The sequence below is a fragment of the Bufo gargarizans genome, unplaced genomic scaffold (assembly GCF_014858855.1).
Source record: "Bufo gargarizans isolate SCDJY-AF-19 unplaced genomic scaffold, ASM1485885v1 original_scaffold_1966_pilon, whole genome shotgun sequence".
In the NCBI taxonomy this organism is placed as follows: domain Eukaryota; kingdom Metazoa; phylum Chordata; class Amphibia; order Anura; family Bufonidae; genus Bufo; species Bufo gargarizans.
In genome coordinates, this window is record NW_025334588.1 from 177,685 (window position 1) to 202,981 (window position 25,297).

At 52.1% G+C, this 25,297-nt stretch overlaps 1 protein-coding gene across 2 annotated transcripts in view; it reads right to left on the minus strand.

Annotated features, from left to right (window-relative positions):
- Nucleotides 1-325: 325 nt before the first annotated feature.
- The window catches only part of PUS3 (pseudouridine synthase 3), a 47,382-nt gene continuing 22,410 nt past the window's right edge, over nucleotides 326-25,297 (minus strand). Inside the window, exons 5-6 of one of the 2 annotated variants that reach the window (XR_006387330.1) lie at nucleotides 23,431-23,813; nucleotides 326-547 (exon numbers count right to left, since the gene is read on the minus strand). Coding sequence is in view for 1 of the 2 variants with exons in the window: in XM_044274669.1 (XP_044130604.1) it covers nucleotides 23,482-23,813 (332 nt within the window). In the remaining variant the exon portion in view is untranslated. Of the gene's footprint in view, nucleotides 548-22,933; nucleotides 23,814-25,297 lie in introns of those variants that run through there. The other variant, XM_044274669.1, reaches the window with a different exon arrangement.

A 25,297-nucleotide genomic window follows, 5' to 3' on the forward strand; every position in this document is an offset into this window, starting at 1 on the left:
ATACGTCAAAAACGGCGTGATTTACCGGTACCGAAGCATTTTTCTGAACAGAAACACACAGAACGTGAATTAACATGCTGGATTGTAGACCATGTACCTGCCCCCAGGAGAGGGGGTAATCGATTAAAAATATTGAAAAATAAAGAAATGTGGTGGATTTACACTCTTGATAGCCTAAAACCTAAAGGGTTAAATGTGGAATATAATTGCATGATTTTCCTATCTTATGACGTAAAGTCATGATTTTATTAAAGACACGGAGGCGAGTATTGCTATTTCTTTCTTTACTAAAATCATATAGCAGCAAAAAACGAACAAATCAATCAAAGTGGAAACCATGGCAACTGACTCCTCCCCACTGTGCCAGTATAACAGTCCTAGCCACTGTCGACTCCTCCTCTTTCTTTGATGGTGATAGTCCACTGGAAAAACTGATCTCGATGATCAAAACTCCATAGAAACTGAAGATCAATCAACTCTTTAACCGAAGGATAAAAACTGGAAACTGAAACGATAGCAGCAGCAGCTGGGAAGTAGTAAATTCATCCTATGAAAGGAAAAAGAGACAAAAAGGTAGAAAAACTTCTAAATGAAGGTAACAATCATCAGTAACGCATTGCAGTGTACATATAGTACCGTAACTGTCAGATGTAGACATAATATAAAACCACAGTTATTCAAATCCCAAAACCTCAGGGGGGGAAATAGGGCGGGGCAATACTCGCCTCCGTGTCTTTAATAAAATCATGACTTTACGTCATAAGATAGGAAAATCATGCAATTTTATTACATGACACGGAGGCTCCTATTGCGAGTTCAAAGCTGACTTACCACAGAAGAAAAAACATGAACCGGAGGCCGGAAATAGAATTCACGAAAGGTAGAAACTCGTGACCAATCCGCCATTTTCATAATGTCCTCCAAACAGGCGCCTGCCATAGTCATTGAGGTTGCCGAAGCCCCTCTAGTGGAATGTGCAGTGAAAATTTCCGTATTCACACCTGCCAAGGACATAACCCACTTCACCCAGCGGGCTAGAGTGATTGTTGATACCGGTCCAAAAGGGCGACGGTATGATAGAAAAAGCTGAGGACAATTAGGTGAGCGAAAAGGGAGAGTACGTATCTCATATTCCCGAAGGCAGGTCACTGGGCAGAGGGCAGGGGAGTCTGGAAAACATGGATAAGAAACGGACCTGATACTAGTCTTGGTGCGTCGTGTGATGTTGAACACAACCCCATTGGGAGTGAATGATCTAGCGTCGTAATCCAAAGCGCGGACGTCGGATACCCTCTTGCAGGAGATCAAGCAAAACAAGGAAACCAGCTTAGCCGAAAGCTGGCGAAGGGTAAGGTCCGTATTTGAAGGCCAGGAGGAAAAAAGGGACAGCACAGAGGAGACATCCCATGTAGAGGAAAAACTAGGTCTGGGTGGACGGGAAAGACGGGAGCCTCTAAGAAGACGGCAAACTAGGGGATGCTGACCCGCCGGGCATCCCCCAAACCCGTGGTGAAAAGCAGAAATAGCAGAGCGGTACAAGTTGATGGTACGGTATGCTTTACCGTCCTCAAAAAGCGAAGTAAGAAATTGAAGCACGTCTGTTACAGGGGCTGAAACGGGATCCAGGTGCCTAGCCAGGCACCAATCAGTCCAAGATCTCCAGGCTGACCGATAAGACCGTCTGGTCCCTGGAGCCCATGCCTCGTCCAATAGGCGTCTAGCTGAGTCCGAAATTCCAGTGATGTTCCAGGGTTCCCTGAAATTCTGCACGCCAGAAGTTGGAGGGAGCCTTCGAGGATAAGAGGATGCCCGAGACCCGAAGGATCTAACAAGAGGTCCGGGAAGAGCGGAAGAAGTAGAGGACATTGAATTAAGCACTCCAGAAGTTGGGGGAACCACGACTGGGTGGTCCAAAACGGGACTATAAGAACAAGATCCGCTCCCTGAAGGCGGGTTAGAGTTAAGACTCGTGGGATCAGAGCGAACGGAGGGAAGGCGTAGGAAATGTGACCTGTCCAATCTTGAAGGAATGCATCTACCGCCTCTGCGTCTGGATCCGGACGCCAGCTGTAAAACCGTGGGAGTTGGGAGTTCAAATGAGACGCAAAGAGGTCTAAATAGAAAGGACCCCAACGGGATGAAATGGATGAGAAGACTGTGGTGTCTAATCTCCAATCGCTGGAGTCCGACAGAAAACGAGAGCTCCAGTCCGCATGGGTATTGTGTAGGCCCGGTATATACTCTGCCGACACCGTGATCTCCCTGGCAAGGCAGAAAGTCCAGAAATCCCGCGCCAGGTGGGATAGGGTTGTAGAATGCGTGCCTCCCATGGCATTGACATACCTGACTGCAGAGATGTTGTCCATCCGTAATCTGATGCAAGCCTTGGTCAGGTTGCTCGCGAAACTGCGAACTGCAAAAGAACCCGCCAGCAGTTCTAAGGCGTTGATGTGAAGGGTCGACTCCTCTACCGACCAACGACCTCCAGTAGACACACCGTTGCTGTAAGCTCCCCAGCCTAGAAGGCTGGCATCCGACTCTATCGTGATATCCGGACGGGGACGAAAAATCGCCTTCCCATTCCACACTTCCAGGTTGTGGATCCACCAAGACAACTCGTCTCTGGTGTCCTCGTCCAAGGAGATCAAATCCGCGTAGGATGCTCCCGATTGAAGGTGGGCAATCTTGAGCCTCTGCAAGGCTCGATAATGTAGAGGGGCTGGGAACACTGCTTGGATGGACGAAGAGAGAAGGCCTATTATACGGGCCAGGTGGCGTAGGGAGATTTGTGGAAGAGAGAGGGAATGAAGGAGCTCCTTGCGGATGGCTCGCACTTTGGAAGGAGGGAGACTGAGGGTCTCCGTGGATGAATTGATGGTGAAGCCTAGAAACTCTATGGACTGGGCCGGAGTCAAAGTCGATTTCTCTAGATTGAGAAGAAAGCCCAATCGAGATAATAGGTCCATGGAACATTGCAGATGTGTAAGCAGGACGGAAGGGCACTGGGCCATGATGAGGATATCGTCTAGATAAATAATCAGACGAATCCCTTGACTGCGGAGACAGGAGATGACCGGCCGTAGAAGTTTGGTGAAGCACCAGGGGGCCGAAGAAAGTCCGAAAGGTAGACATGTGAATCTCCATATCTCCGAGCCCCAGAGAAAACGAAGAAGATCCCTGGACGACTCGGCTACCGGCACTGTCAGGTAGGCATCTTTCAGGTCTAGTTTGACCATCCAATCGCCATGGAGTAGCAAATCCCTGAGAAGGTGAATGCCCTCCATCTTGAAGTGCCGATACCGCACTAAAGCGTTTAGGGCCCGAAGGTTGATTACGGGACGCATTTGACCTCCTTTTTTGGCCACCAGGAACATACTGCTTAGGATTCCCTCCGTGGATACGGGAGCTCGCTCTATGGCACCCTTCTGACATAGCGCCGTCAGTTCCTGATGTAAAAACCGGCGCGTTGAGGACGGGAGAACTACAGGATGTGGAGGGGGAATTTGGATCTGAGAGCAAATCAGTTCTATGTGGAATCCCCGTACAGTAGAAAGAACCCATGGGTCGGCAGTGATGGTTGACCAGACATGGGAAAAAATACGGAGTCTGCCCCTACCCAAGGGGTCAAAGAAGATGTTGGAAGTCGACTTACCGAAAGGGCGTCGGTTAGATGAACCCCTGGCTCCGCGGGAACGCCAAGTTGATCCTCGGGTGGGGAAGAAGGCGGGTGGCTGCCGGAACTCTTGTGTGTAGGGACGATAGGGGAAGGAGCCTCGACCCGAACCATGGGTCTGGTAGGAAGAACGGCCGGACAGGCGGCCCCTGGAGCTGCCGGCCCTGTGAGAGACCCTACCCTGGAATACTCGTTTCATCGAGGTCTGGGCCTTGTCAAGGGCAGTGAAGGCTCCTACGAACCGGGACAGGTCCTTTATAAAGGAGTCCCCAAACAGTAATCCCTGGGCCTCTTTACCTGCCTTTGTGAGGGCTAAATTAGAGAGTTTGGGTTCTATTTTGAAAAGAATCGCCTTTCTTCTCTCTATGGAGAGTGACGTATTAACGTTGCCTGTTATGCACACAGCCCGCTGAACCCATCCCCGGAGTTCCTCCGGATCCACCAGTGAATTCTGGGATTTGGCTGACTCAGCCATTTCAAAAATTTTGTTAGTGGGCCCAATAGGTCTAACAGCTTGTCCTGACAGGACTTTAAGGCCGACTCTAAACCCTTCTTTGGGTTCCAGCCCGATTTAGAGAGGAATTGACACATTTTCGGGTCAACGATAGGTGTCTCACATACTTTATTTGGAATTATGGGTCTGGGGCACTCAGCTTTCATTTTATTGCGCGCCTCCTTAGAAAGAGGCTGGCGCACTCGGGCTTCTAGGTACTTTGCCACATGTGAGGACGGGAGCCACTCTGCAGACCTTGGGTGATGTAATGTATTGGGATCAAATAGGGGCTCACCCTCGGGATCTAAAATGGCTGAGGATTCTATAGGAACCTCCGTGGAAGCAGACCGTGGCGTGATAGATCTGGAGGATGGACCTGGAAGGTCCGAATCCAAAAGATCGTCCTCCTCCAAGCCCTCAAATTCAATAGAACAATACTGAGCCTCCTCATCTGAGTCGGGTTCAGAGCCCGAAACATAATCTTGTTAGCGCTCTAGCGCTTTTCCACTGCCTCGCCTTTTCTGCCTGGCGGGCATAGGCTCTTTTGCGTGAACGGGGCACGCCATCTTGGGTGGCTTCAGTTCCACCAGTCTTAATGGTTCTGGAGGCAGGTAGTAAGGTCTCAGATGGATGGGACCTAGAAGTTTTGGAGGAGGAGGGGCCGGCCATAAGGGCTTCAGAAATTGAAGTGGATATGGCCGTGGACATAGACCCCATGGCAGCCTGGATAGCTGCAGTCACTGAACGCTGAATAGCCGAAGTTTGTGCCTCTACAGACATGGCGGCTTGTTCCTGTGTATTAGAGGGCACCTCTACAATTTCAGGGGAAGATTCACACCCACCCATATTCACTTTGGACATTGTATCAAAAACGGGGTATTATTAATAGAGCCTAATGTGGCTTATCAACCAAGGGCTAATATTAATAGGGCCTAATGTGGCTTATAAGCAGAGCAGTATAAATATATATAGGCTAATGTGGCGAAATGGCGACAATAAACCCTCAAGTATAGATAACTATAGCTAGCAGATATACACTGAGGCTCCGGCAGCTCTTCTGAGGAGAATCGGCGCAAATCTCGCGAAATACCGCAAGATCACGCTCGATTCAGAGAGGAGAGAGCGGGATGCGCGCGAAAAAACGTCGGAGACTTGGTGAGGTAAAATGGCGGCCGAAATCTTGCGAGATCTCGGCCGCCCAGAAGGAAGAAGCAGCGGAGCGGTGCAGAGGTGGTGGTGGGTGACGGGAGTGTTATGGAGCGGCGAAATGGCCGCACAGGGAGTGGGGACGAACCCAGCAGCGCTACAGGTGGGAAACTGAAGCCTAAAAGGGAAAACTTGTGCCTAGGGAAAAAACCGATAAGGGCAGAAAGGAAAGGGTGGGGAGGAATGACACACCTCACCAGAATGAAGACTACAAGGAGAAGCATAAAATATATATAACAGATAATATATGACATATACCTAATACCATAATACAATAATACTAATAACGCTCAGCCCACAGACAATGAGACCACTGTACTTATCTGTGAGGAGAGCAGCAAAGAAAGAGGAGGAGTCAACAGTGGCTAGGACTGTTATACTGGCACAGTGGGGAGGAGTCAGTTGCCATGGTTTCCACTTTGATTGATTTGTTCGTTTTTTGCTGCTATACGATTTTAGTAAAGAAAGAGATAGCTATAGGAGCCTCCGTGTCATGTAATATAATCCTGGATGTATTTAGATGTTTGCCTGACACCCCATAACTTATGCTCTCTGACATGATCCCTGCTGTGAAGGTGGTATTTAGATAAGATTCACAAGCACATGAGTAATGGTCTCTTTTTGTCTTTCAGACACCATGCAGACTGATGCGGAAACAGTGAACATAGAAGTTCGGACACACGTGACGGCTCGCGGTGTTCTGTGTGTATATAATTAACTGGATAGATTGTCCTCGGTTACTGTATCCACGCTGTGTCAATATGGGAGATCCCCATGACACTGTCTATGGACCGAAACAGTGAGACGGTTCGGGGTGCACTACACTCACGTGTGGTGTCCCCCTTACCTGACCATAACTTTGGAGGGGTTGATCCACCCGGGAGGTTGGATCCCTTTCCGATGGGCCCAGACAGTGAGGTTTACACAGTGTTAAGTGCCTGATTCCAAAGACGATGCCTTGAAATAATGTCACATTATGCGCCTGCAACAGCCCCTACACGGCAACATTATGGAATCTGGTTGCTGATGATGTAGTGGAGCTGAGTTGCGGGCGCATAGTGGAGGCAGAGGGCTGTCTTTGACATTTTGTGGTACTGGCAGTATTAGTTAACAGTGCTGCTCTTGGCCAGTATTCACATGGACATGGTCAAACCTTCACTGTTTTCCCTCAGTCTCCGTGGTGGATGATTTTAAACATTAATACAGGATTTATCTTCTTTGTACCTTTATGCACTTTGTTAAATGCATTATTCAAATGTTACAAGTCTGGATGCAACACTAATGGACACAGCTCCGTGTATCCGGCAGTAGGATACTCTGCACAAGTCTGGATGCAACACTAATGGACACAGCTCCGTGTATCCGGCAGTAGGACACTCTGCACAAGTCTGGATGCAACACTAATGGACACAGCTCCGTGTATCCGGCAGTAGGATACTCTGCACAAGTCTGGATGCAACACTAATGGACACAGCTCCGTGTATCCGGCAGTAGGATACTCTGCACAAGTCTGGATGCAACACTAATGGACACAGCTCCGTGTATCCGGCAGTAGGATACTCTGCACAAGTCTGGATGCAACACTAATGGACACAGCTCCGTGTATCCGGCAGTAGGGTACTCTGCACAAGTCTGGATGCAACACTAATGGACACAGCTCCGTGTATCCGGCAGTAGGGTACTCTGCACAAGTCTGGATGCAACACTAATGGACACAGCTCCGTGTATCCGGCAGTAGGATACTCTGCACAAGTCTGGATGCAACACTAATGGACACAGCTCCGTGTATCCGGCAGTAGGATACTCTGCACAAGTCTGGATGCAACACTAATGGACACAGCTCCGTGTATCCGGCAGTAGGACACTCTGCACAAGTCTGGATGCAACACTAATGGACACAGCTCCGTGTATCCGGCAGTAGGACACTCTGCACAAGTCTGGATGCAACACTAATGGACACAGCTCCGTGTATCCGGCAGTAGGATACTCTGCACAAGTCTGGATGCAACACTAATGGACACAGCTCCGTGTATCCGGCAGTAGGACACTCTGCACAAGTCTGGATGCAACACTAATGGACACAGCTCCGTGTATCCGGCAGTAGGACACTCTGCACAAGTCTGGATGCAACACTAATGGACACAGCTCCGTGTATCCGGCAGTAGGACACTCTGCACAAGTCTGGATGCAACACTAATGGACACAGCTCCGTGTATCCGGCAGTAGGATACTCTGCACAAGTCTGGATGCAACACTAATGGACACAGCTCCGTGTATCCGGCAGTAGGATACTCTGCACAAGTCTGGATGCAACACTAATGGACACAGCTCCGTGTATCCGGCAGTAGGACACTCTGCACAAGTCTGGATGCAACACTAATGGACACAGCTCCGTGTATCCGGCAGTAGGATACTCTGCACAAGTCTGGATGCAACACTAATGGACACAGCTCCGTGTATCCGGCAGTAGGGTACTCTGCACAAGTCTGGATGCAACACTAATAGACACAGCTCCATGTATCCGGCAGTAGGATACTCTGCACAAGTCTGGATGCAACACTAATAGACACAGCTCCGTGTATCCGGCAGTAGGGTACTCTGCACAAGTCTGGATGCAACACTAATAGACACAGCTCCATGTATCCGGCAGTAGGATACTCTGCACAAGTCTGGATGCAACACTAATGGACACAGCTCCATGTATCCGGCAGTAGGGTACTCTGCACAAGTCTGGATGCAACACTAATAGACACAGCTCCATGTATCCGGCAGTAGGATACTCTGCACAAGTCTGGATGCAACACTAATGGACACAGCTCCATGTATCCGGCAGTAGGATACTCTGCACAAGTCTGGATGCAACACTAATGGACACAGCTCCGTGTATCCGGCAGTAGGGTACTCTGCACAAGTCTGGATGCAACACTAATAGACACAGCTCCGTGTATCCGGCAGTAGGGTACTCTGCACAAGTCTGGATGCAACACTAATGGACACAGCTCCGTGTATCCGGCAGTAGGGTACTCTGCACAAGTCTGGATGCAACACTAATGGACACAGCTCCGTGTATCCGGCAGTAGGGTACTCTGCACAAGTCTGGATGCAACACTAATGGACACAGCTCCGTGTATCCGGCAGTAGGATACTCTGCACAAGTCTGGATGCAACACTAATAGACACAGCTCCGTGTATCCGGCAGTAGGACACTCTGCACAAGTCTGGATGCAACACTAATGGACACAGCTCCGTGTATCCGGCAGTAGGATACTCTGCACAAGTCTGGATGCAACACTAATAGACACAGCTCCATGTATCCGGCAGTAGGATACTCTGCACAAGTCTGGATGCAACACTAATGGACACAGCTCCATGTATCCGGCAGTAGGATACTCTGCACAAGTCTGGATGCAACACTAATAGACACAGCTCCGTGTATCCGGCAGTAGGACACTCTGCACAAGTCTGGATGCAACACTAATGGACACAGCTCCATGTATCCGGCAGTAGGATACTCTGCACAAGTCTGGATGCAACACTAATGGACACAGCTCCGTGTATCCGGCAGTAGGGTACTCTGCACAAGTCTGGATGCAACACTAATGGACACAGCTCCATGTATCCAGCAGTAGGATACTCTGCACAAGTCTGGATGCAACACTAATGGACACAGCTCCGTGTATCCGGCAGTAGGACACTCTGCACAAGTCTGGATGCAACACTAATGGACACAGCTCCGTGTATCCGGCAGTAGGACACTCTGCACAAGTCTGGATGCAACACTAATGGACACAGCTCCATGTATCCAGCAGTAGGATACTCTGCACAAGTCTGGATGCAACACTAATGGACACAGCTCCGTGTATCCGGCAGTAGGACACTCTGCACAAGTCTGGATGCAACACTAATAGACACAGCTCCATGTATCCGGCAGTAGGATACTCTGCACAAGTCTGGATGCAACACTAATAGACACAGCTCCGTGTATCCGGCAGTAGGGTACTCTGCACAAGTCTGGATGCAACACTAATGGACACAGCTCCGTGTATCCGGCAGTAGGACACTCTGCACAAGTCTGGATGCAACACTAATAGACACAGCTCCGTGTATCCGGCAGTAGGATACTCTGCACAAGTCTGGATGCAACACTAATGGACACAGCTCCGTGTATCCGGCAGTAGGATACTCTGCACAAGTCTGGATGCAACACTAATGGACACAGCTCCATGTATCCGGCAGTAGGATACTCTGCACAAGTCTGGATGCAACACTAATGGACACAGCTCCGTGTATCCGGCAGTAGGACACTCTGCACAAGTCTGGATGCAACACTAATGGACACAGCTCCGTGTATCCGGCAGTAGGACACTCTGCACAAGTCTGGATGCAACACTAATGGACACAGCTCCGTGTATCCGGCAGTAGGATACTCTGCACAAGTCTGGATGCAACACTAATGGACACAGCTCCGTGTATCCGGCAGTAGGGTACTCTGCACAAGTCTGGATGCAACACTAATGGACACAGCTCCGTGTATCCGGCAGTAGGATACTCTGCACAAGTCTGGATGCAACACTAATGGGCACAGCTCCGTGTATCCGGCAGTAGGATACTCTGCACAAGTCTGGATGCAACACTAATGGACACAGCTCCGTGTATCCGGCAGTAGGACACTCTGCACAAGTCTGGATGCAACACTAATGGACACAGCTCCGTGTATCCGGCAGTAGGATACTCTGCACAAGTCTGGATGCAACACTAATGGACACAGCTCCGTGTATCCGGCAGTAGGATACTCTGCACAAGTCTGGATGCAACACTAATGGACACAGCTCCGTGTATCCGGCAGTAGGATACTCTGCACAAGTCTGGATGCAACACTAATGGACACAGCTCCGTGTATCCGGCAGTAGGACACTCTGCACAAGTCTGGATGCAACACTAATGGACACAGCTCCGTGTATCCGGCAGTAGGGTACTCTGCACAAGTCTGGATGCAACACTAATGGACACAGCTCCATGTATCCGGCAGTAGGATACTCTGCACAAGTCTGGATGCAACACTAATGGACACAGCTCCGTGTATCCGGCAGTAGGACACTCTGCACAAGTCTGGATGCAACACTAATGGACACAGCTCCGTGTATCCGGCAGTAGGATACTCTGCACAAGTCTGGATGCAACACTAATAGACACAGCTCCGTGTATCCGGCAGTAGGGTACTCTGCACAAGTCTGGATGCAACACTAATGGACACAGCTCCGTGTATCCGGCAGTAGGATACTCTGCACAAGTCTGGATGCAACACTAATGGGCACAGCTCCGTGTATCCGGCAGTAGGATACTCTGCACAAGTCTGGATGCAACACTAATGGACACAGCTCCGTGTATCCGGCAGTAGGACACTCTGCACAAGTCTGGATGCAACACTAATGGGCACAGCTCCGTGTATCCGGCAGTAGGATACTCTGCACAAGTCTGGATGCAACACTAATGGACACAGCTCCGTGTATCCGGCAGTAGGATACTCTGCACAAGTCTGGATGCAACACTAATGGACACAGCTCCGTGTATCCGGCAGTAGGATACTCTGCACAAGTCTGGATGCAACACTAATGGACACAGCTCCGTGTATCCGGCAGTAGGACACTCTGCACAAGTCTGGATGCAACACTAATGGACACAGCTCCGTGTATCCGGCAGTAGGATACTCTGCACAAGTCTGGATGCAACACTAATGGACACAGCTCCGTGTATCCGGCAGTAGGATACTCTGCACAAGTCTGGATGCAACACTAATGGACACAGCTCCGTGTATCCGGCAGTAGGATACTCTGCACAAGTCTGGATGCAACACTAATGGACACAGCTCCGTGTATCCGGCAGTAGGACACTCTGCACAAGTCTGGATGCAACACTAATGGACACAGCTCCGTGTATCCGGCAGTAGGGTACTCTGCACAAGTCTGGATGCAACACTAATGGACACAGCTCCATGTATCCGGCAGTAGGATACTCTGCACAAGTCTGGATGCAACACTAATGGACACAGCTCCGTGTATCCGGCAGTAGGACACTCTGCACAAGTCTGGATGCAACACTAATGGACACAGCTCCGTGTATCCGGCAGTAGGATACTCTGCACAAGTCTGGATGCAACACTAATAGACACAGCTCCGTGTATCCGGCAGTAGGGTACTCTGCACAAGTCTGGATGCAACACTAATGGACACAGCTCCGTGTATCCGGCAGTAGGATACTCTGCACAAGTCTGGATGCAACACTAATGGGCACAGCTCCGTGTATCCGGCAGTAGGATACTCTGCACAAGTCTGGATGCAACACTAATGGACACAGCTCCGTGTATCCGGCAGTAGGACACTCTGCACAAGTCTGGATGCAACACTAATGGGCACAGCTCCGTGTATCCGGCAGTAGGATACTCTGCACAAGTCTGGATGCAACACTAATGGACACAGCTCCGTGTATCCGGCAGTAGGGTACTCTGCACAAGTCTGGATGCAACACTAATGGGCACAGCTCCGTGTATCCGGCAGTAGGATACTCTGCACAAGTCTGGATGCAACACTAATGGACACAGCTCCGTGTATCCGGCAGTAGGATACTCTGCACAAGTCTGGATGCAACACTAATGGACACAGCTCCGTGTATCCGGCAGTAGGATACTCTGCACAAGTCTGGATGCAACACTAATGGACACAGCTCTGTGTATCCGGCAGTAGGACACTCTGCACAAGTCTGGATGCAACACTAATGGACACAGCTCCGTGTATCCAGCAGTAGGATACTCTGCACAAGTCTGGATGCAACACTAATGGACACAGCTCCGTGTATCCGGCAGTAGGACACTCTGCACAAGTATGGATGCAACACTAATGGACACAGCTCCGTGTATCCGGCAGTAGGATACTCTGCACAAGTCTGGATGCAACACTAATAGACACAGCTCCGTGTATCCGGCAGTAGGACACTCTGCACAAGTCTGGATGCAACACTAATAGACACAGCTCCGTGTATCCGGCAGTAGGACACTCTGCACAAGTCTGGATGCAACACTAATGGACACAGCTCCGTGTATCCGGCAGTAGGATACTCTGCACAAGTCTGGATGCAACACTAATGGACACAGCTCCATGTATCCAGCAGTAGGACACTCTGCACAAGTCTGGATGCAACACTAATGGGCACAGCTCCGTGTATCCGGCAGTAGGGTACTCTGCACAAGTCTGGATGCAACACTAATGGGCACAGCTCCGTGTATCCGGCAGTAGGATACTCTGCACAAGTCTGGATGCAACACTAATGGACACAGCTCCGTGTATCCGGCAGTAGGACACTCTGCACAAGTCTGGATGCAACACTAATGGACACAGCTCCGTGTATCCGGCAGTAGGATACTCTGCACAAGTCTGGATGCAACACTAATAGACACAGCTCCGTGTATCCGGCAGTAGGGTACTCTGCACAAGTCTGGATGCAACACTAATGGACACAGCTCCGTGTATCCAGCAGTAGGATACTCTGCACAAGTCTGGATGCAACACTAATGGACACAGCTCCATGTATCCGGCAGTAGGATACTCTGCACAAGTCTGGATGCAACACTAATGGACACAGCTCCGTGTATCCGGCAGTAGGATACTCTGCACAAGTCTGGATGCAACACTAATAGACACAGCTCCGTGTATCCGGCAGTAGGACACTCTGCACAAGTCTGGATGCAACACTAATGGACACAGCTCCGTGTATCCGGCAGTAGGATACTCTGCACAAGTCTGGATGCAACACTAATGGACACAGCTCCATGTATCCAGCAGTAGGACACTCTGCACAAGTCTGGATGCAACACTAATGGGCACAGCTCCGTGTATCCGGCAGTAGGGTACTCTGCACAAGTCTGGATGCAACACTAATGGGCACAGCTCCGTGTATCCGGCAGTAGGATACTCTGCACAAGTCTGGATGCAACACTAATGGACACAGCTCCGTGTATCCGGCAGTAGGATACTCTGCACAAGTCTGGATGCAACACTAATGGACACAGCTCCGTGTATCCAGCAGTAGGATACTCTGCACAAGTCTGGATGCAACACTAATGGACACAGCTCCGTGTATCCGGCAGTAGGATACTCTGCACAAGTCTGGATGCAACACTAATAGACACAGCTCCGTGTATCCGGCAGTAGGGTACTCTGCACAAGTCTGGATGCAACACTAATGGACACAGCTCCATGTATCCGGCAGTAGGATACTCTGCACAAGTCTGGATGCAACACTAATGGGCACAGCTCCGTGTATCCGGCAGTAGGACACTCTGCACAAGTCTGGATGCAACACTAATGGACACAGCTCCGTGTATCCGGCAGTAGGATACTCTGCACAAGTCTGGATGCAACACTAATGGACACAGCTCCGTGTATCCGGCAGTAGGACACTCTGCACAAGTATGGATGCAACACTAATGGACACAGCTCCGTGTATCCGGCAGTAGGATACTCTGCACAAGTCTGGATGCAACACTAATAGACACAGCTCCGTGTATCCGGCAGTAGGACACTCTGCACAAGTCTGGATGCAACACTAATAGACACAGCTCCGTGTATCCGGCAGTAGGACACTCTGCACAAGTCTGGATGCAACACTAATGGACACAGCTCCGTGTATCCGGCAGTAGGACACTCTGCACAAGTCTGGATGCAACACTAATAGACACAGCTCCGTGTATCCGGCAGTAGGACACTCTGCACAAGTCTGGATGCAACACTAATGGACACAGCTCCGTGTATCCGGCAGTAGGATACTCTGCACAAGTCTGGATGCAACACTAATGGACACAGCTCCATGTATCCAGCAGTAGGATACTCTGCACAAGTCTGGATGCAACACTAATAGACACAGCTCCGTGTATCCGGCAGTAGGACACTCTGCACAAGTCTGGATGCAACACTAATGGGCACAGCTCCGTGTATCCGGCAGTAGGGTACTCTGCACAAGTCTGGATGCAACACTAATGGGCACAGCTCCGTGTATCCGGCAGTAGGATACTCTGCACAAGTCTGGATGCAACACTAATGGACACAGCTCCGTGTATCCGGCAGTAGGACACTCTGCACAAGTCTGGATGCAACACTAATGGACACAGCTCCGTGTATCCGGCAGTAGGATACTCTGCACAAGTCTGGATGCAACACTAATGGACACAGCTCCATGTATCCAGCAGTAGGACACTCTGCACAAGTCTGGATGCAACACTAATGGGCACAGCTCCGTGTATCCGGCAGTAGGATACTCTGCACAAGTCTGGATGCAACACTAATGGACACAGCTCCATGTATCCAGCAGTAGGACACTCTGCACAAGTCTGGATGCAACACTAATGGGCACAGCTCCGTGTATCCGGCAGTAGGATACTCTGCACAAGTCTGGATGCAACACTAATGGACACAGCTCCGTGTATCCGGCAGTAGGACACTCTGCACAAGTCTGGATGCAACACTAATGGGCACAGCTCCGTGTATCCGGCAGTAGGATACTCTGCACAAGTCTGGATGCAACACTAATGGACACAGCTCCGTGTATCCGGCAGTAGGACACTCTGCACAAGTCTGGATGCAACACTAATGGACACAGCTCCGTGTATCCGGCAGTAGGATACTCTGCACAAGTCTGGATGCAACACTAATGGACACAGCTCCATGTATCCAGCAGTAGGACACTCTGCACAAGTCTGGATGCAACACTAATGGGCACAGCTCCGTGTATCCGGCAGTAGGGTACTCTGCACAAGTCTGGATGCAACACTAATGGGCACAGCTCCGTGTATCCGGCAGTAGGATACTCTGCACAAGTCTGGATGCAACACTAATGGACACAGCTCCGTGTATCCGGCAGTAGGATACTCTGCACAAGTCTGGATGCAACACTAATGGACACAGCTCCGTGTATCCGGCAGTAGGATACTCTGCACAAGTCTGGATGCAACACTAATGGACACAGCTCCGTGTATCCGGCAGTAGGACACTCTGCACAAGTATGGATGCAACACTAATGGACACAGCTCCGTGTATCCGGCAGTAGGATACTCTGCACAAGTCTGGATGCAACACTAATAGACACAGCTCCGTGTATCCGGCAGTAGGACACTCTGCACAAGTCTGGATGCAACACTAATAGACACAGCTCCGTGTATCCGGCAGTAGGACACTCTGCACAAGTCTGGATGCAACACTAATGGACACAGCTCCGTGTATCCGGCAGTAGGACACTCTGCACAAGTCTGGATGCAACACTAATGGACACAGCTCCGTGTATCCGGCAGTAGGACACTCTGCACAAGTCTGGATGCAACACTAATGGACACAGCTCCGTGTATCCGGCAGTAGGATACTCTGCACAAGTCTGGATGCAACACTAATAGACACAGCTCCGTGTATCCGGCAGTAGGGTACTCTGCACAAGTCTGGATGCAACACTAATGGACACAGCTCCGTGTATCCGGCAGTAGGATACTCTGCACAAGTCTGGATGCAACACTAATGGGCACAGCTCCGTGTATCCGGCAGTAGGATACTCTGCACAAGTCTGGATACAACACTAATGGACACAGCTCCGTGTATCCGGCAGTAGGACACTCTGCACAAGTCTGGATGCAACACTAATGGGCACAGCTCCGTGTATCCGGCAGTAGGGTACTCTGCACAAGTCTGGATGCAACACTAATGGGCACAGCTCCGTGTATCCGGCAGTAGGATACTCTGCACAAGTCTGGATGCAACACTAATGGACACAGCTCCGTGTATCCGGCAGTAGGATACTCTGCACAAGTCTGGATGCAACACTAATGGACACAGCTCCGTGTATCCGGCAGTAGGAGACTCTGCACAAGTCTGGATGCAACACTAATGGACACAGCTCTGTGTATCCGGCAGTAGGACACTCTGCACAAGTCTGGATGCAACACTAATGGACACAGCTCCATGTATCCGGCAGTAGGACACTCTGCACAAGTCTGGATGCAACACTAATGGACACAGCTCCGTGTATCCAGCAGTAGGATACTCTGCACAAGTCTGGATGCAACACTAATGGACACAGCTCCGTGTATCCAGCAGTAGGATACTCTGCACAAGTCTGGATGCAACACTAATGGACACAGCTCCGTGTATCCGGCAGTAGGGACACTCTGCACAAGTCTGGATGCAACACTAATGGACACAGCTCCGTGTATCCGCAGTAGGGTACTCTGCACAAGTATGATGCAACACTAATGGACACAGCTCCGTGTATCCGGCAGTAGGAGTACTCTGCACAAGTCTGGATGCAACACTAATAGACACGCTCCGTGTATCCGCAGTAGGATACTCTGCACAAGTCTGGATGCAACACTATGGACACAGCTCCGTGTATCCTGCAGTAGGGTACTCTGCACAAGTATGGATGCAACACTAATGGCACAGCTCCGTGTATCCTTCAGTAGGATACTCTGCACAAGTCGGATTGGACACAGCTCCGTGTATCCGGCAGTAGGGTACTCTGCACAAGTATGGATGCAACACTAATGGACACAGCTCCGTGTATCCGGCAGTAGGATACTCTGCACAAGTCTGGATGCAACACTAATAGACACAGCTCCGTGTATCCGGCAGTAGGATACTCTGCACAAGTAATTGTTCACATGACCTAATGAGGTGAATTACTTTCACATGTCGAATAGTCACATGTTTTTGATTTGTAAAATTCATTGGTTGCCTGATTTTTGAGAAAGCTGTGTAAGAGGCACAGGCTTGTGCTTCTCTGCTTGAGAAGGGCTCAGCTGTGAGCTGAAACGGTGCAATTATTTTTTACATGGGTGAATAAAGATTTCTACTTTTTTCAAGTCTTGGACTGCTGTCCGATTCTCTATATATATATATATATATATATATATATATATATATACACACACCTGGATGAAGCCGGAGGAAGGTGGCGGTAAAATACCATTTCACAAGACGCCAGGGCAGCGCCCAGAGTTTGCCTATTTGTTACACTTACCTCTTCTGCTCCTGACGGATGGTTCCAGCGGGAGGTGCAGCAGCCGGGTCTCTCTCCCTGAGGAGCGCTTCTGCCATGACCCGGTGCTCATGATGCACAACTTACCCCGGGCAGGAGCTCCATGTCGTGGGCACTGGCGCCCCCACTATTTCTTTACTGGTTAATTAATGTGATTCCGTGACAATATTATTCGAAAACACACCGTCCAGTGTATGCCACCACCTACTGTGGTCACTTACAGTTTCAGCAGTCCTCTCATTATCAAAAGGTGAGGTCGGCAGGGTCCCCTCGCCATCATTAGAGGGCAGGGTCCCCTCGCCGTCATTAGAGGGCAGGGTCCCCTCGCCATCATTAGAGGGCAGGGTCGGCAGAGTCCTCTCACTATCATTAGAGGGCGGGGTCCCCTCGCCGTCATTAGAGGGCAGGGTCCCCTCGCCGTCATTAGAGGGCAGGGTCCCCTCGCCGTCATTAGAGGGCAGGGTCCCCTCGCCGTCATTAGAGGGCAGGGTCCCCTCGCCGTCATTAGAGGGCAGGGTCCCCTCGCCGTCATTAGAGGGCAGGGTCCCCTCGCCGTCATTAGAGGGCAGGGTCGGCAGAGTCCTCTCACTATCATTAGAGGGCAGGGTCAGCAGAGTCATCTCACTATCATTAGAGGGCAGGGTCGGCAGAGTCATCTCACTATCATTAGAGGGCAGGGTCAGCAGAGTCATCTCACTATCATTAGAGGGCAGGGTCAGCAGAGTCCTCTCACTATCATTAGAGGGCAGGGTCGGCAGAGTCATCTCACTATCATTAGAGGGCAGGGTCGGCAGAGTCATCTCACTATCATTAGAGGGCGGGGTCAGCAGAGTCCTCTCACTATCATTAGAGGGCAGGGTCGGCAGAGTCATCTCACTATCATTAGAGGGCAGGGTCGGCAGAGTCATCTCACTATCATTAGAGGGCGGGGTCGGCAGAGTCCTCTCACTATCATTAGAGGGCGGGGTCGGCAGAGTCCTCTCACTATCATTAGAGGGCGGGGTCGGCAGAGTCCTCTCACTATCATTAGAGGGCGGGGTCGGCAGAGTCCTCTCATCATTAGAGGGCAGGGTCGGCAGAGTCCTCATCATCATTAGAGGTCAGGGTCGGCAGAGTCCTCATCATCATTAGAGGTCAGGGTCGGCAGAGTCCTCTCACTATCATTAGAGGTCAGGGTCGGCAGAGTAATCTCATCATCATTAGAGGGCAGGGTCGGCAGAGTCATCTCACTATCATTAGAAGGCGGGGTCAGCAGAGTCCTCTCACTATCATTAGAGGGCGGGGTCGGCAGAGTCCTCTCACTATCATTAGAGGGCAGGGTCGGCAGAGTCCTCTCACTATCATTAGAAGGCGGGGTCAGCAGAGTCCTCTCACTATCATTAGAGGGCGGGGTCGGCAGAGTCCTCTCACTATCATTAGAGGGCGGGGTCGGCAGAGTCCTCTCACTATCATTAGAGGGGGGGGGTCGGCAGAGTCCTCTCACTTTCATTAGAGGGCGGGGTCGGCAGGGTCCTCTCACTATCATTAGAGGGCGGGGTCAGCAGAGTCCTCTCACTATAATTAGAGGGCGGGGTCGGCAGAGTCCTCTCACTATCATTAGAGGGCGGGGTCGGCAGAGTCCTCTCACTATCATTAGAGGGCGGGGTCGGCAGAGTCCTCTCACTATCATTAGAGGGCGGGGTCGGCAGAGTCCTCTCACTATCATTAGAGGGCGGGGTCGGCAGAGTCCTCTCACTATCATTAGAGGGCGGGGTCGGCAGAGTCCTCTCACTATCAGAGGGCGGGGTCGGCAGAGTCCTCTCACTATCAGAGGGCGGGGTCGGCAGAGTCCTCTCATCATTAGAGGGCAGGGTCGGCAGAGTCCTCTCATCATCATTAGAGGTCAGGGTCGGCAGAGTCCTCTCACTATCATTAGAGGTCAGGGTCGGCAGAGTAATCTCATCATCATTAGAGGGCAGGGTCGGCAGAGTCATCTCACTATCATTAGAGGGCAGGGTCAGCAGAGTCCTCTCACCATCATTAGAGGGCGGGGTCGGCAGAGTCCTCTCACTATCATTAGAGGGCGGGGTCGGCAGAGTCCTCTCACTATCATTAGAGAGCAGGGTCGGCAGAGTCCTCTCATCATTAGAGGGCAGGGTCGGCAGAGTCATCTCACTATCATTAGAGGGGGGGGTCGGCAGAGTCCTCTCACTTTCATTAGAGGGCGGGGTCGGCAGGGTCCTCTCACTATCATTAGAGGGCGGGGTCGGCAGAGTCCTCTCACTATCATTAGAGAGCAGGGTCGGCAGAGTCCTCTCATCATTAGAGGGCGGGGTCGGCAGAGTCCTCTCACTATCATTAGAGGGCGGGGTCGGCAGAGTCCTCTCACTATCATTAGAGGGCGGGGTCGGCAGAGTCCTCTCACTATCATTAGAGGGCGGGGTCGGCAGAGTCCTCTCACTATCATTAGAGGGCGGGGTCGGCAGAGTCCTCTCACTATCATTAGAGGGCGGGGTCGGCAGAGTCCTCTCACTATCATTAGAGGGCGGGGTCGGCAGAGTCCTCTCACTATCATTAGAGGGCGGGGTCGGCAGAGTCCTGTCACTATCATTAGAGGGCGGGGTCGGCAGAGTCCTCTCACTATCATTAGAGGGCGGGGTCGGCAGAGTCCTCTCACTATCATTAGAGGGCGGGGTCGGCAGAGTCCTCTCACTATCATTAGAGGGTGAGGTCGGCAGAGTCCTCTCATCATCATTAGAGGGCAGGGTCGGCAGAGTCCTCTCATCATCATTAGAGGGCAGGGTCGGCAGAGTCCTCTCATCATCATTAGAGGGCAGGGTCGGCAGAGTCCTCTCATCATCATTAGAGGGTGAGGTCGGCAGAGTCCTCTCATCATCATTAGAGGTCAGGGTCGGCAGAGTAATCTCATCATCATTAGAGGGCAGGGTCGGCAGAGTCATCTCATCATTAGAGGTCAGGGTCAGCAGAGTAATCTCATCATTAAAAGGCAGGCTATTGATACCCCCTCTGCGCACACACCGTTACGGGGGGCCTTGGTTACAGCGAGACCCCCTCCGCACACACCGTTACGGGGGGCCCTGGTTACAGTGATACCCCCTCCGCAGACACCGTTACGGGGGGCCCTGGTTACAGCGATGCCCCCTCCGCACACACCGTTACGGGGGGCCCTGGTTACAGCGAGACCCCCTCCGCACACACCGTTACGGGGGGCCCTGGTTACAGCGAGACCCCCTCCGCACACACCGTTACGGGGGGCCCTGGTTACAGCGATACCCCCTCCGCACACACCGTTACGGGGGGCCCTGGTTACAGTGAGACCCCCTCCGCACACACCGTTACGGGGGGCCCTGGTTACAGTGAGACCCCCTCCGCACACACCGTTACGGGGGGGCCCTGGTTACAGCGATACCTCCTCCGCACACACCGTTACGGGGGGCCCTGGTTACAGCGAGACCCCCTCCGCACACACCGTTACGGGGGGCCCTGGTTACAGTGAGACCCCCTCCGCACACACCGTTACGGGGGGCCCTGGTTACAGCGATACCCCCTCCGCACACACCGTTACGGGGGGCCCTGGTTACAGCGATACCCCCTCCGCACACACCGTTACGGGGGGGCCCTGGTTACAATGAGACCCCCTCCGCACACACCGTTACGGGGGGCCTTGGTTACAGTGAGACCCCCTCCGCACACACCGTTACGGGGGGCCCTGGTTACAGTGAGACCCCCTCCGCACACACCGTTACGGGGGGCCCTGGTTACAGTGAGACCCCCTCCGCACACACCGTTACAGGGGCCCTGGTTACTATGAGACCCCCTCCGCACACACCGTTACAGGGGCCCTGGTTACAGCGATACCTCCTCCGCACACAACGTTACGGGGGGCCCTGGTTACAGTGAGACCCCCTCCGCACACACCGTTACGGGGGGCCTGGTTACAGTGAGACCCCCTCCGCACACACCGTTACGATGGGCCCTGGTTACAGCGATACCCCCTCCGCACACACCGTTACGGGGGGCCCTGGTTACAGCGAGACCCCCTCCGCACACACCGTTACGGGGGGCCCTGGTTACAGCGATACCCCCTCCGCACACACCGTTACGGGGGGCCCTGGTTACAGTGAGACCCCCTCCGCACACACCGTTACGGGGGGCCCTGTTTACAGCGAGACCCCCTCCGCACACACCGTTACGGGGGGGCCCTGGTTACAATGAGACCCCCTCCGCACACACCGTTACGGGGGGCCATGGTTACAGTGAGACCCCCTCCGCACACACCGTTACGGGGGGCCCTAGTTACAGCGATACCCCCTCCGCACACACTGTTACGGGGGGCCCTGGTTACAGTGATACCCCCTCCGCACACACTGTTACGGGGGGCCCTGGTTACAGTGAGACCCCCTCTGCACACACCGTTACGGGGGGGCCCTGGTTACAGCGATACCTCCTCCGCACACACCGTTACGGGGGGCCCTGGTTACAGTGAGACCCCCTCCGCACACACCGTTACGGGGGGCCCTGGTTACAGCGATACCCCCTCCGCACACACCGTTACGGGGGGCCCTGGTTACAGCGATACCCCCTCCGCACACACCGTTACGGGGGGGCCCTGGTTACAATGAGACCCCCTCCGCACACACCGTTACGGGGGGCCTTGGTTACAGTGAGACCCCCTCCGCACACACCGTTACGGGGGGCCCTGGTTACAGTGAGACCCCCTCCGCACACACCGTTACAGGGGCCCTGGTTACAGCGATACCTCCTCCGCACACAATGTTACGGGGGGCCCTGGTTACAGTGAGACCCCCTCCGCACACACCGTTACGGGGGGCCTGGTTACAGTGAGACCCCCTCCGCACACACCGTTACGATGGGCCCTGGTTACAGCGATACCCCCTCCGCACACACCGTTACGGGGGGCCCTGGTTACAGCGATACCCCCTCCGCACACACCGTTACGGGGGGCCCTGGTTACAGTGAGACCCCCTCCGCACACACCGTTACGGGGGGCCCTGGTTACAGCGATACCCCCTCCGCACACACCGTTACAGGGGCCCTGGTTACAGCGATACCTCCTCCGCACACAATGTTACGGGGGGCCCTGGTTACAGTGAGACCCCCTCCGCACACACCGTTACGGGGGGCCTGGTTACAGTGAGACCCCCTCCGCACACACCGTTACGATGGGCCCTGGTTACAGCGATACCCCCTCCGCACACACCGTTACGGGGGGCCCTGGTTACAGCGATACCCCCTCCGCACACACCGTTACGGGGGGCCCTGGTTACAGTGAGACCCCCTCCGCACACACCGTTACGGGGGGCCCTGTTTACAGCGAGACCCCCTCCGCACACACCGTTACGGGGGGCCCTGGTTACAGCGATACCCCCTCCGCACACACTGTTACGGGGGGCCCTGGTTACAGCGAGACCCCCTCCGCACACACCGTTACGGGGGGGCCTGGTAACGTACCACCCTGACATCACAAGCTCCTCATTTCTCATCAATTTATTATTTTAAAAAAATTAAAAAAAACTTTAGAAGTGAGGAAACAAAGTAGTCATTTTGCTGATCTAGAGAAAAGATGGCGGCGCCTCCTGCGTCAGCCACATCGGAGGACACCTGGGCCATCGACAGGGGGAGTCCGAACGTTTAAAGGTGTTGTTCCACCCCCTTTCTCCGGATCAGACCTGCAGAGGGAAGCGAACTTACCTGCTCCCGACACCTCGCTCAGGTCCTCAGATGCAGCCATCGACTGCCCATCATGGTGACATACCTACCTTGCGACCAATTAACGTGACACAAGGGGGGCAGGACACCGCTGTGGCGTCAAAGCGGACATTGACAATGTGGGACCTGAGCGAGGCGGCGGCGAGCACTTAAGTAAGCTTCCTTTACAGGTCTAACCCGAGGGGGGAAGGTCCGCCAAGGGGGAAAAATCCCTTTAAAGGGGCTGTCTGAGGTTAGAAGAGAATCTGTGCTGCCATACCATCTGATGTCACGCCGGTCAGAGGTGAGCGGAGGAGACACGGAGGGCATGTTACGGGCGCGATCTCTTGGCACTGGGCTCCGATTCCTCTTCGCTTCCGATTTGAGTTACAGCTTCCCAGTCTGGAGATGACCCGGAGTCCGCTTCACAGGCTCCTTTCTCATCCATGCCCCCATGATCATCCCGGTTAATGACATCCTGTCCAGCAGGGGGCGCTGCGATCCGTCCACGTCGAACGTAATGCTGAACTCGCTCCTCCAAGGCTTGACCGACAGGTCTCTTCATTAGAGGTGTATATGTGCGAGCACTGACTCCCTCCACCAGACCACTGCTGTGAGCAACCACCGGGGGCACACACTGGCTCCAGGGAACCCGATCCTGCCCTGTGGGGGACACAGAAGAGTACCAGGGTCACTATCCAACACAAAATACCCCTATGCTGCAGTGCTCCTGCTGGACACTAGATGGCATCACCTGTATATCCTATGATGACCACACATTCTCAGGGGATAGCATACAAATATTACTCTTCCTGTACTGATCCAGAGCTGCACTCACTATTCTGCTGGTGCAGTCGCTGTGTACATACATTACTTATCCTGTACTGATCCTGAGTTACATCCTGTATTATACCCCAGAGCTGCGCTCACAAATTCTGCTGGTGCAGTCGCTGTGTACATACATTACTTATCCTGTACTGATCTTACATCCTGTATTATACTCCAGAGCTGCACTCACTATTCTGCTGGTGCAGTCGCTATGTACATACATTACTTATCCTGTACTGATCCTGAGTTACATCCTGTATTATACCCCAGAGCTGCACTCACTATTCTGCTGGTGCAGTCACTGTGTACATACATTACTTATCCTGTACTGATCCTGAGTTACATCCTGTATTATACCCCAGAGCTGCGCTCACTATTCTGCTGGTGCAGTCACTGGGTACATACATTACTTATCCTGTACTGATCCTGAGTTACATCCTGTAATATACTCCCAGAGCTGCACTCACTATTCTGCTGGTGCAGTCACTGTGTACATACATTACTTATCCTGTACTGATCCTGAGTTACATCCTGTATTATACTCCAGAGCTGCACTCACTATTCTGCTGGTGCAGTCACTGTGCACATACATTACTTATCCTGTACTGATCCTGAGTTACATCCTGTATTATACCCCAGAGCTGCGCTCACTATTCTGCTGGTGCAGTCACTGGGTACATACATTACTTATCCTGTACTGATCCTGAGTTACATCCTGTATTATACCCCAGAGCTGCGCTCACAAATTCTGCTGGTGCAGTCGCTGTGTACATACATTACTTATCCTGTACTGATCTTACATCCTGTATTATACTCCAGAGCTGCACTCACTATTCTGCTGGTGCAGTCGCTGTGTACATACATTACTTATCCTGTACTGATCCTGAGTTACATCCTGTATTATACCCCAGAGCTGCACTCACTATTCTGCTGGTGCAGTCACTGTGTACATACATTACTTATCCTGTACTGATCCTGAGTTACATCCTGCATTATACTCCAGAGCTGCACTATTCTGCTGGTCAGTCACTGTGTACATACATTACTTATCCTGTACTGATCCTAAATTACATCCTGTATTATACTCCAGAGCTGCACTCACTATTCTGCTGGTGCAGTCACTGTGTACATACATTACTTATCCTGTACTGATCCTGAGTTACATCCTGTATTATACTCCAGAGCTGCACTCACTATTCTGCTGGTGCAGTCACTGTGTACATACATTACGTATCCTGTACTGATCCTGAGTTACATCTTGTATTATACTCCAGAGCTGCACTCACTATTCTGCTGGTGCAGTCACTGTGTACATACAT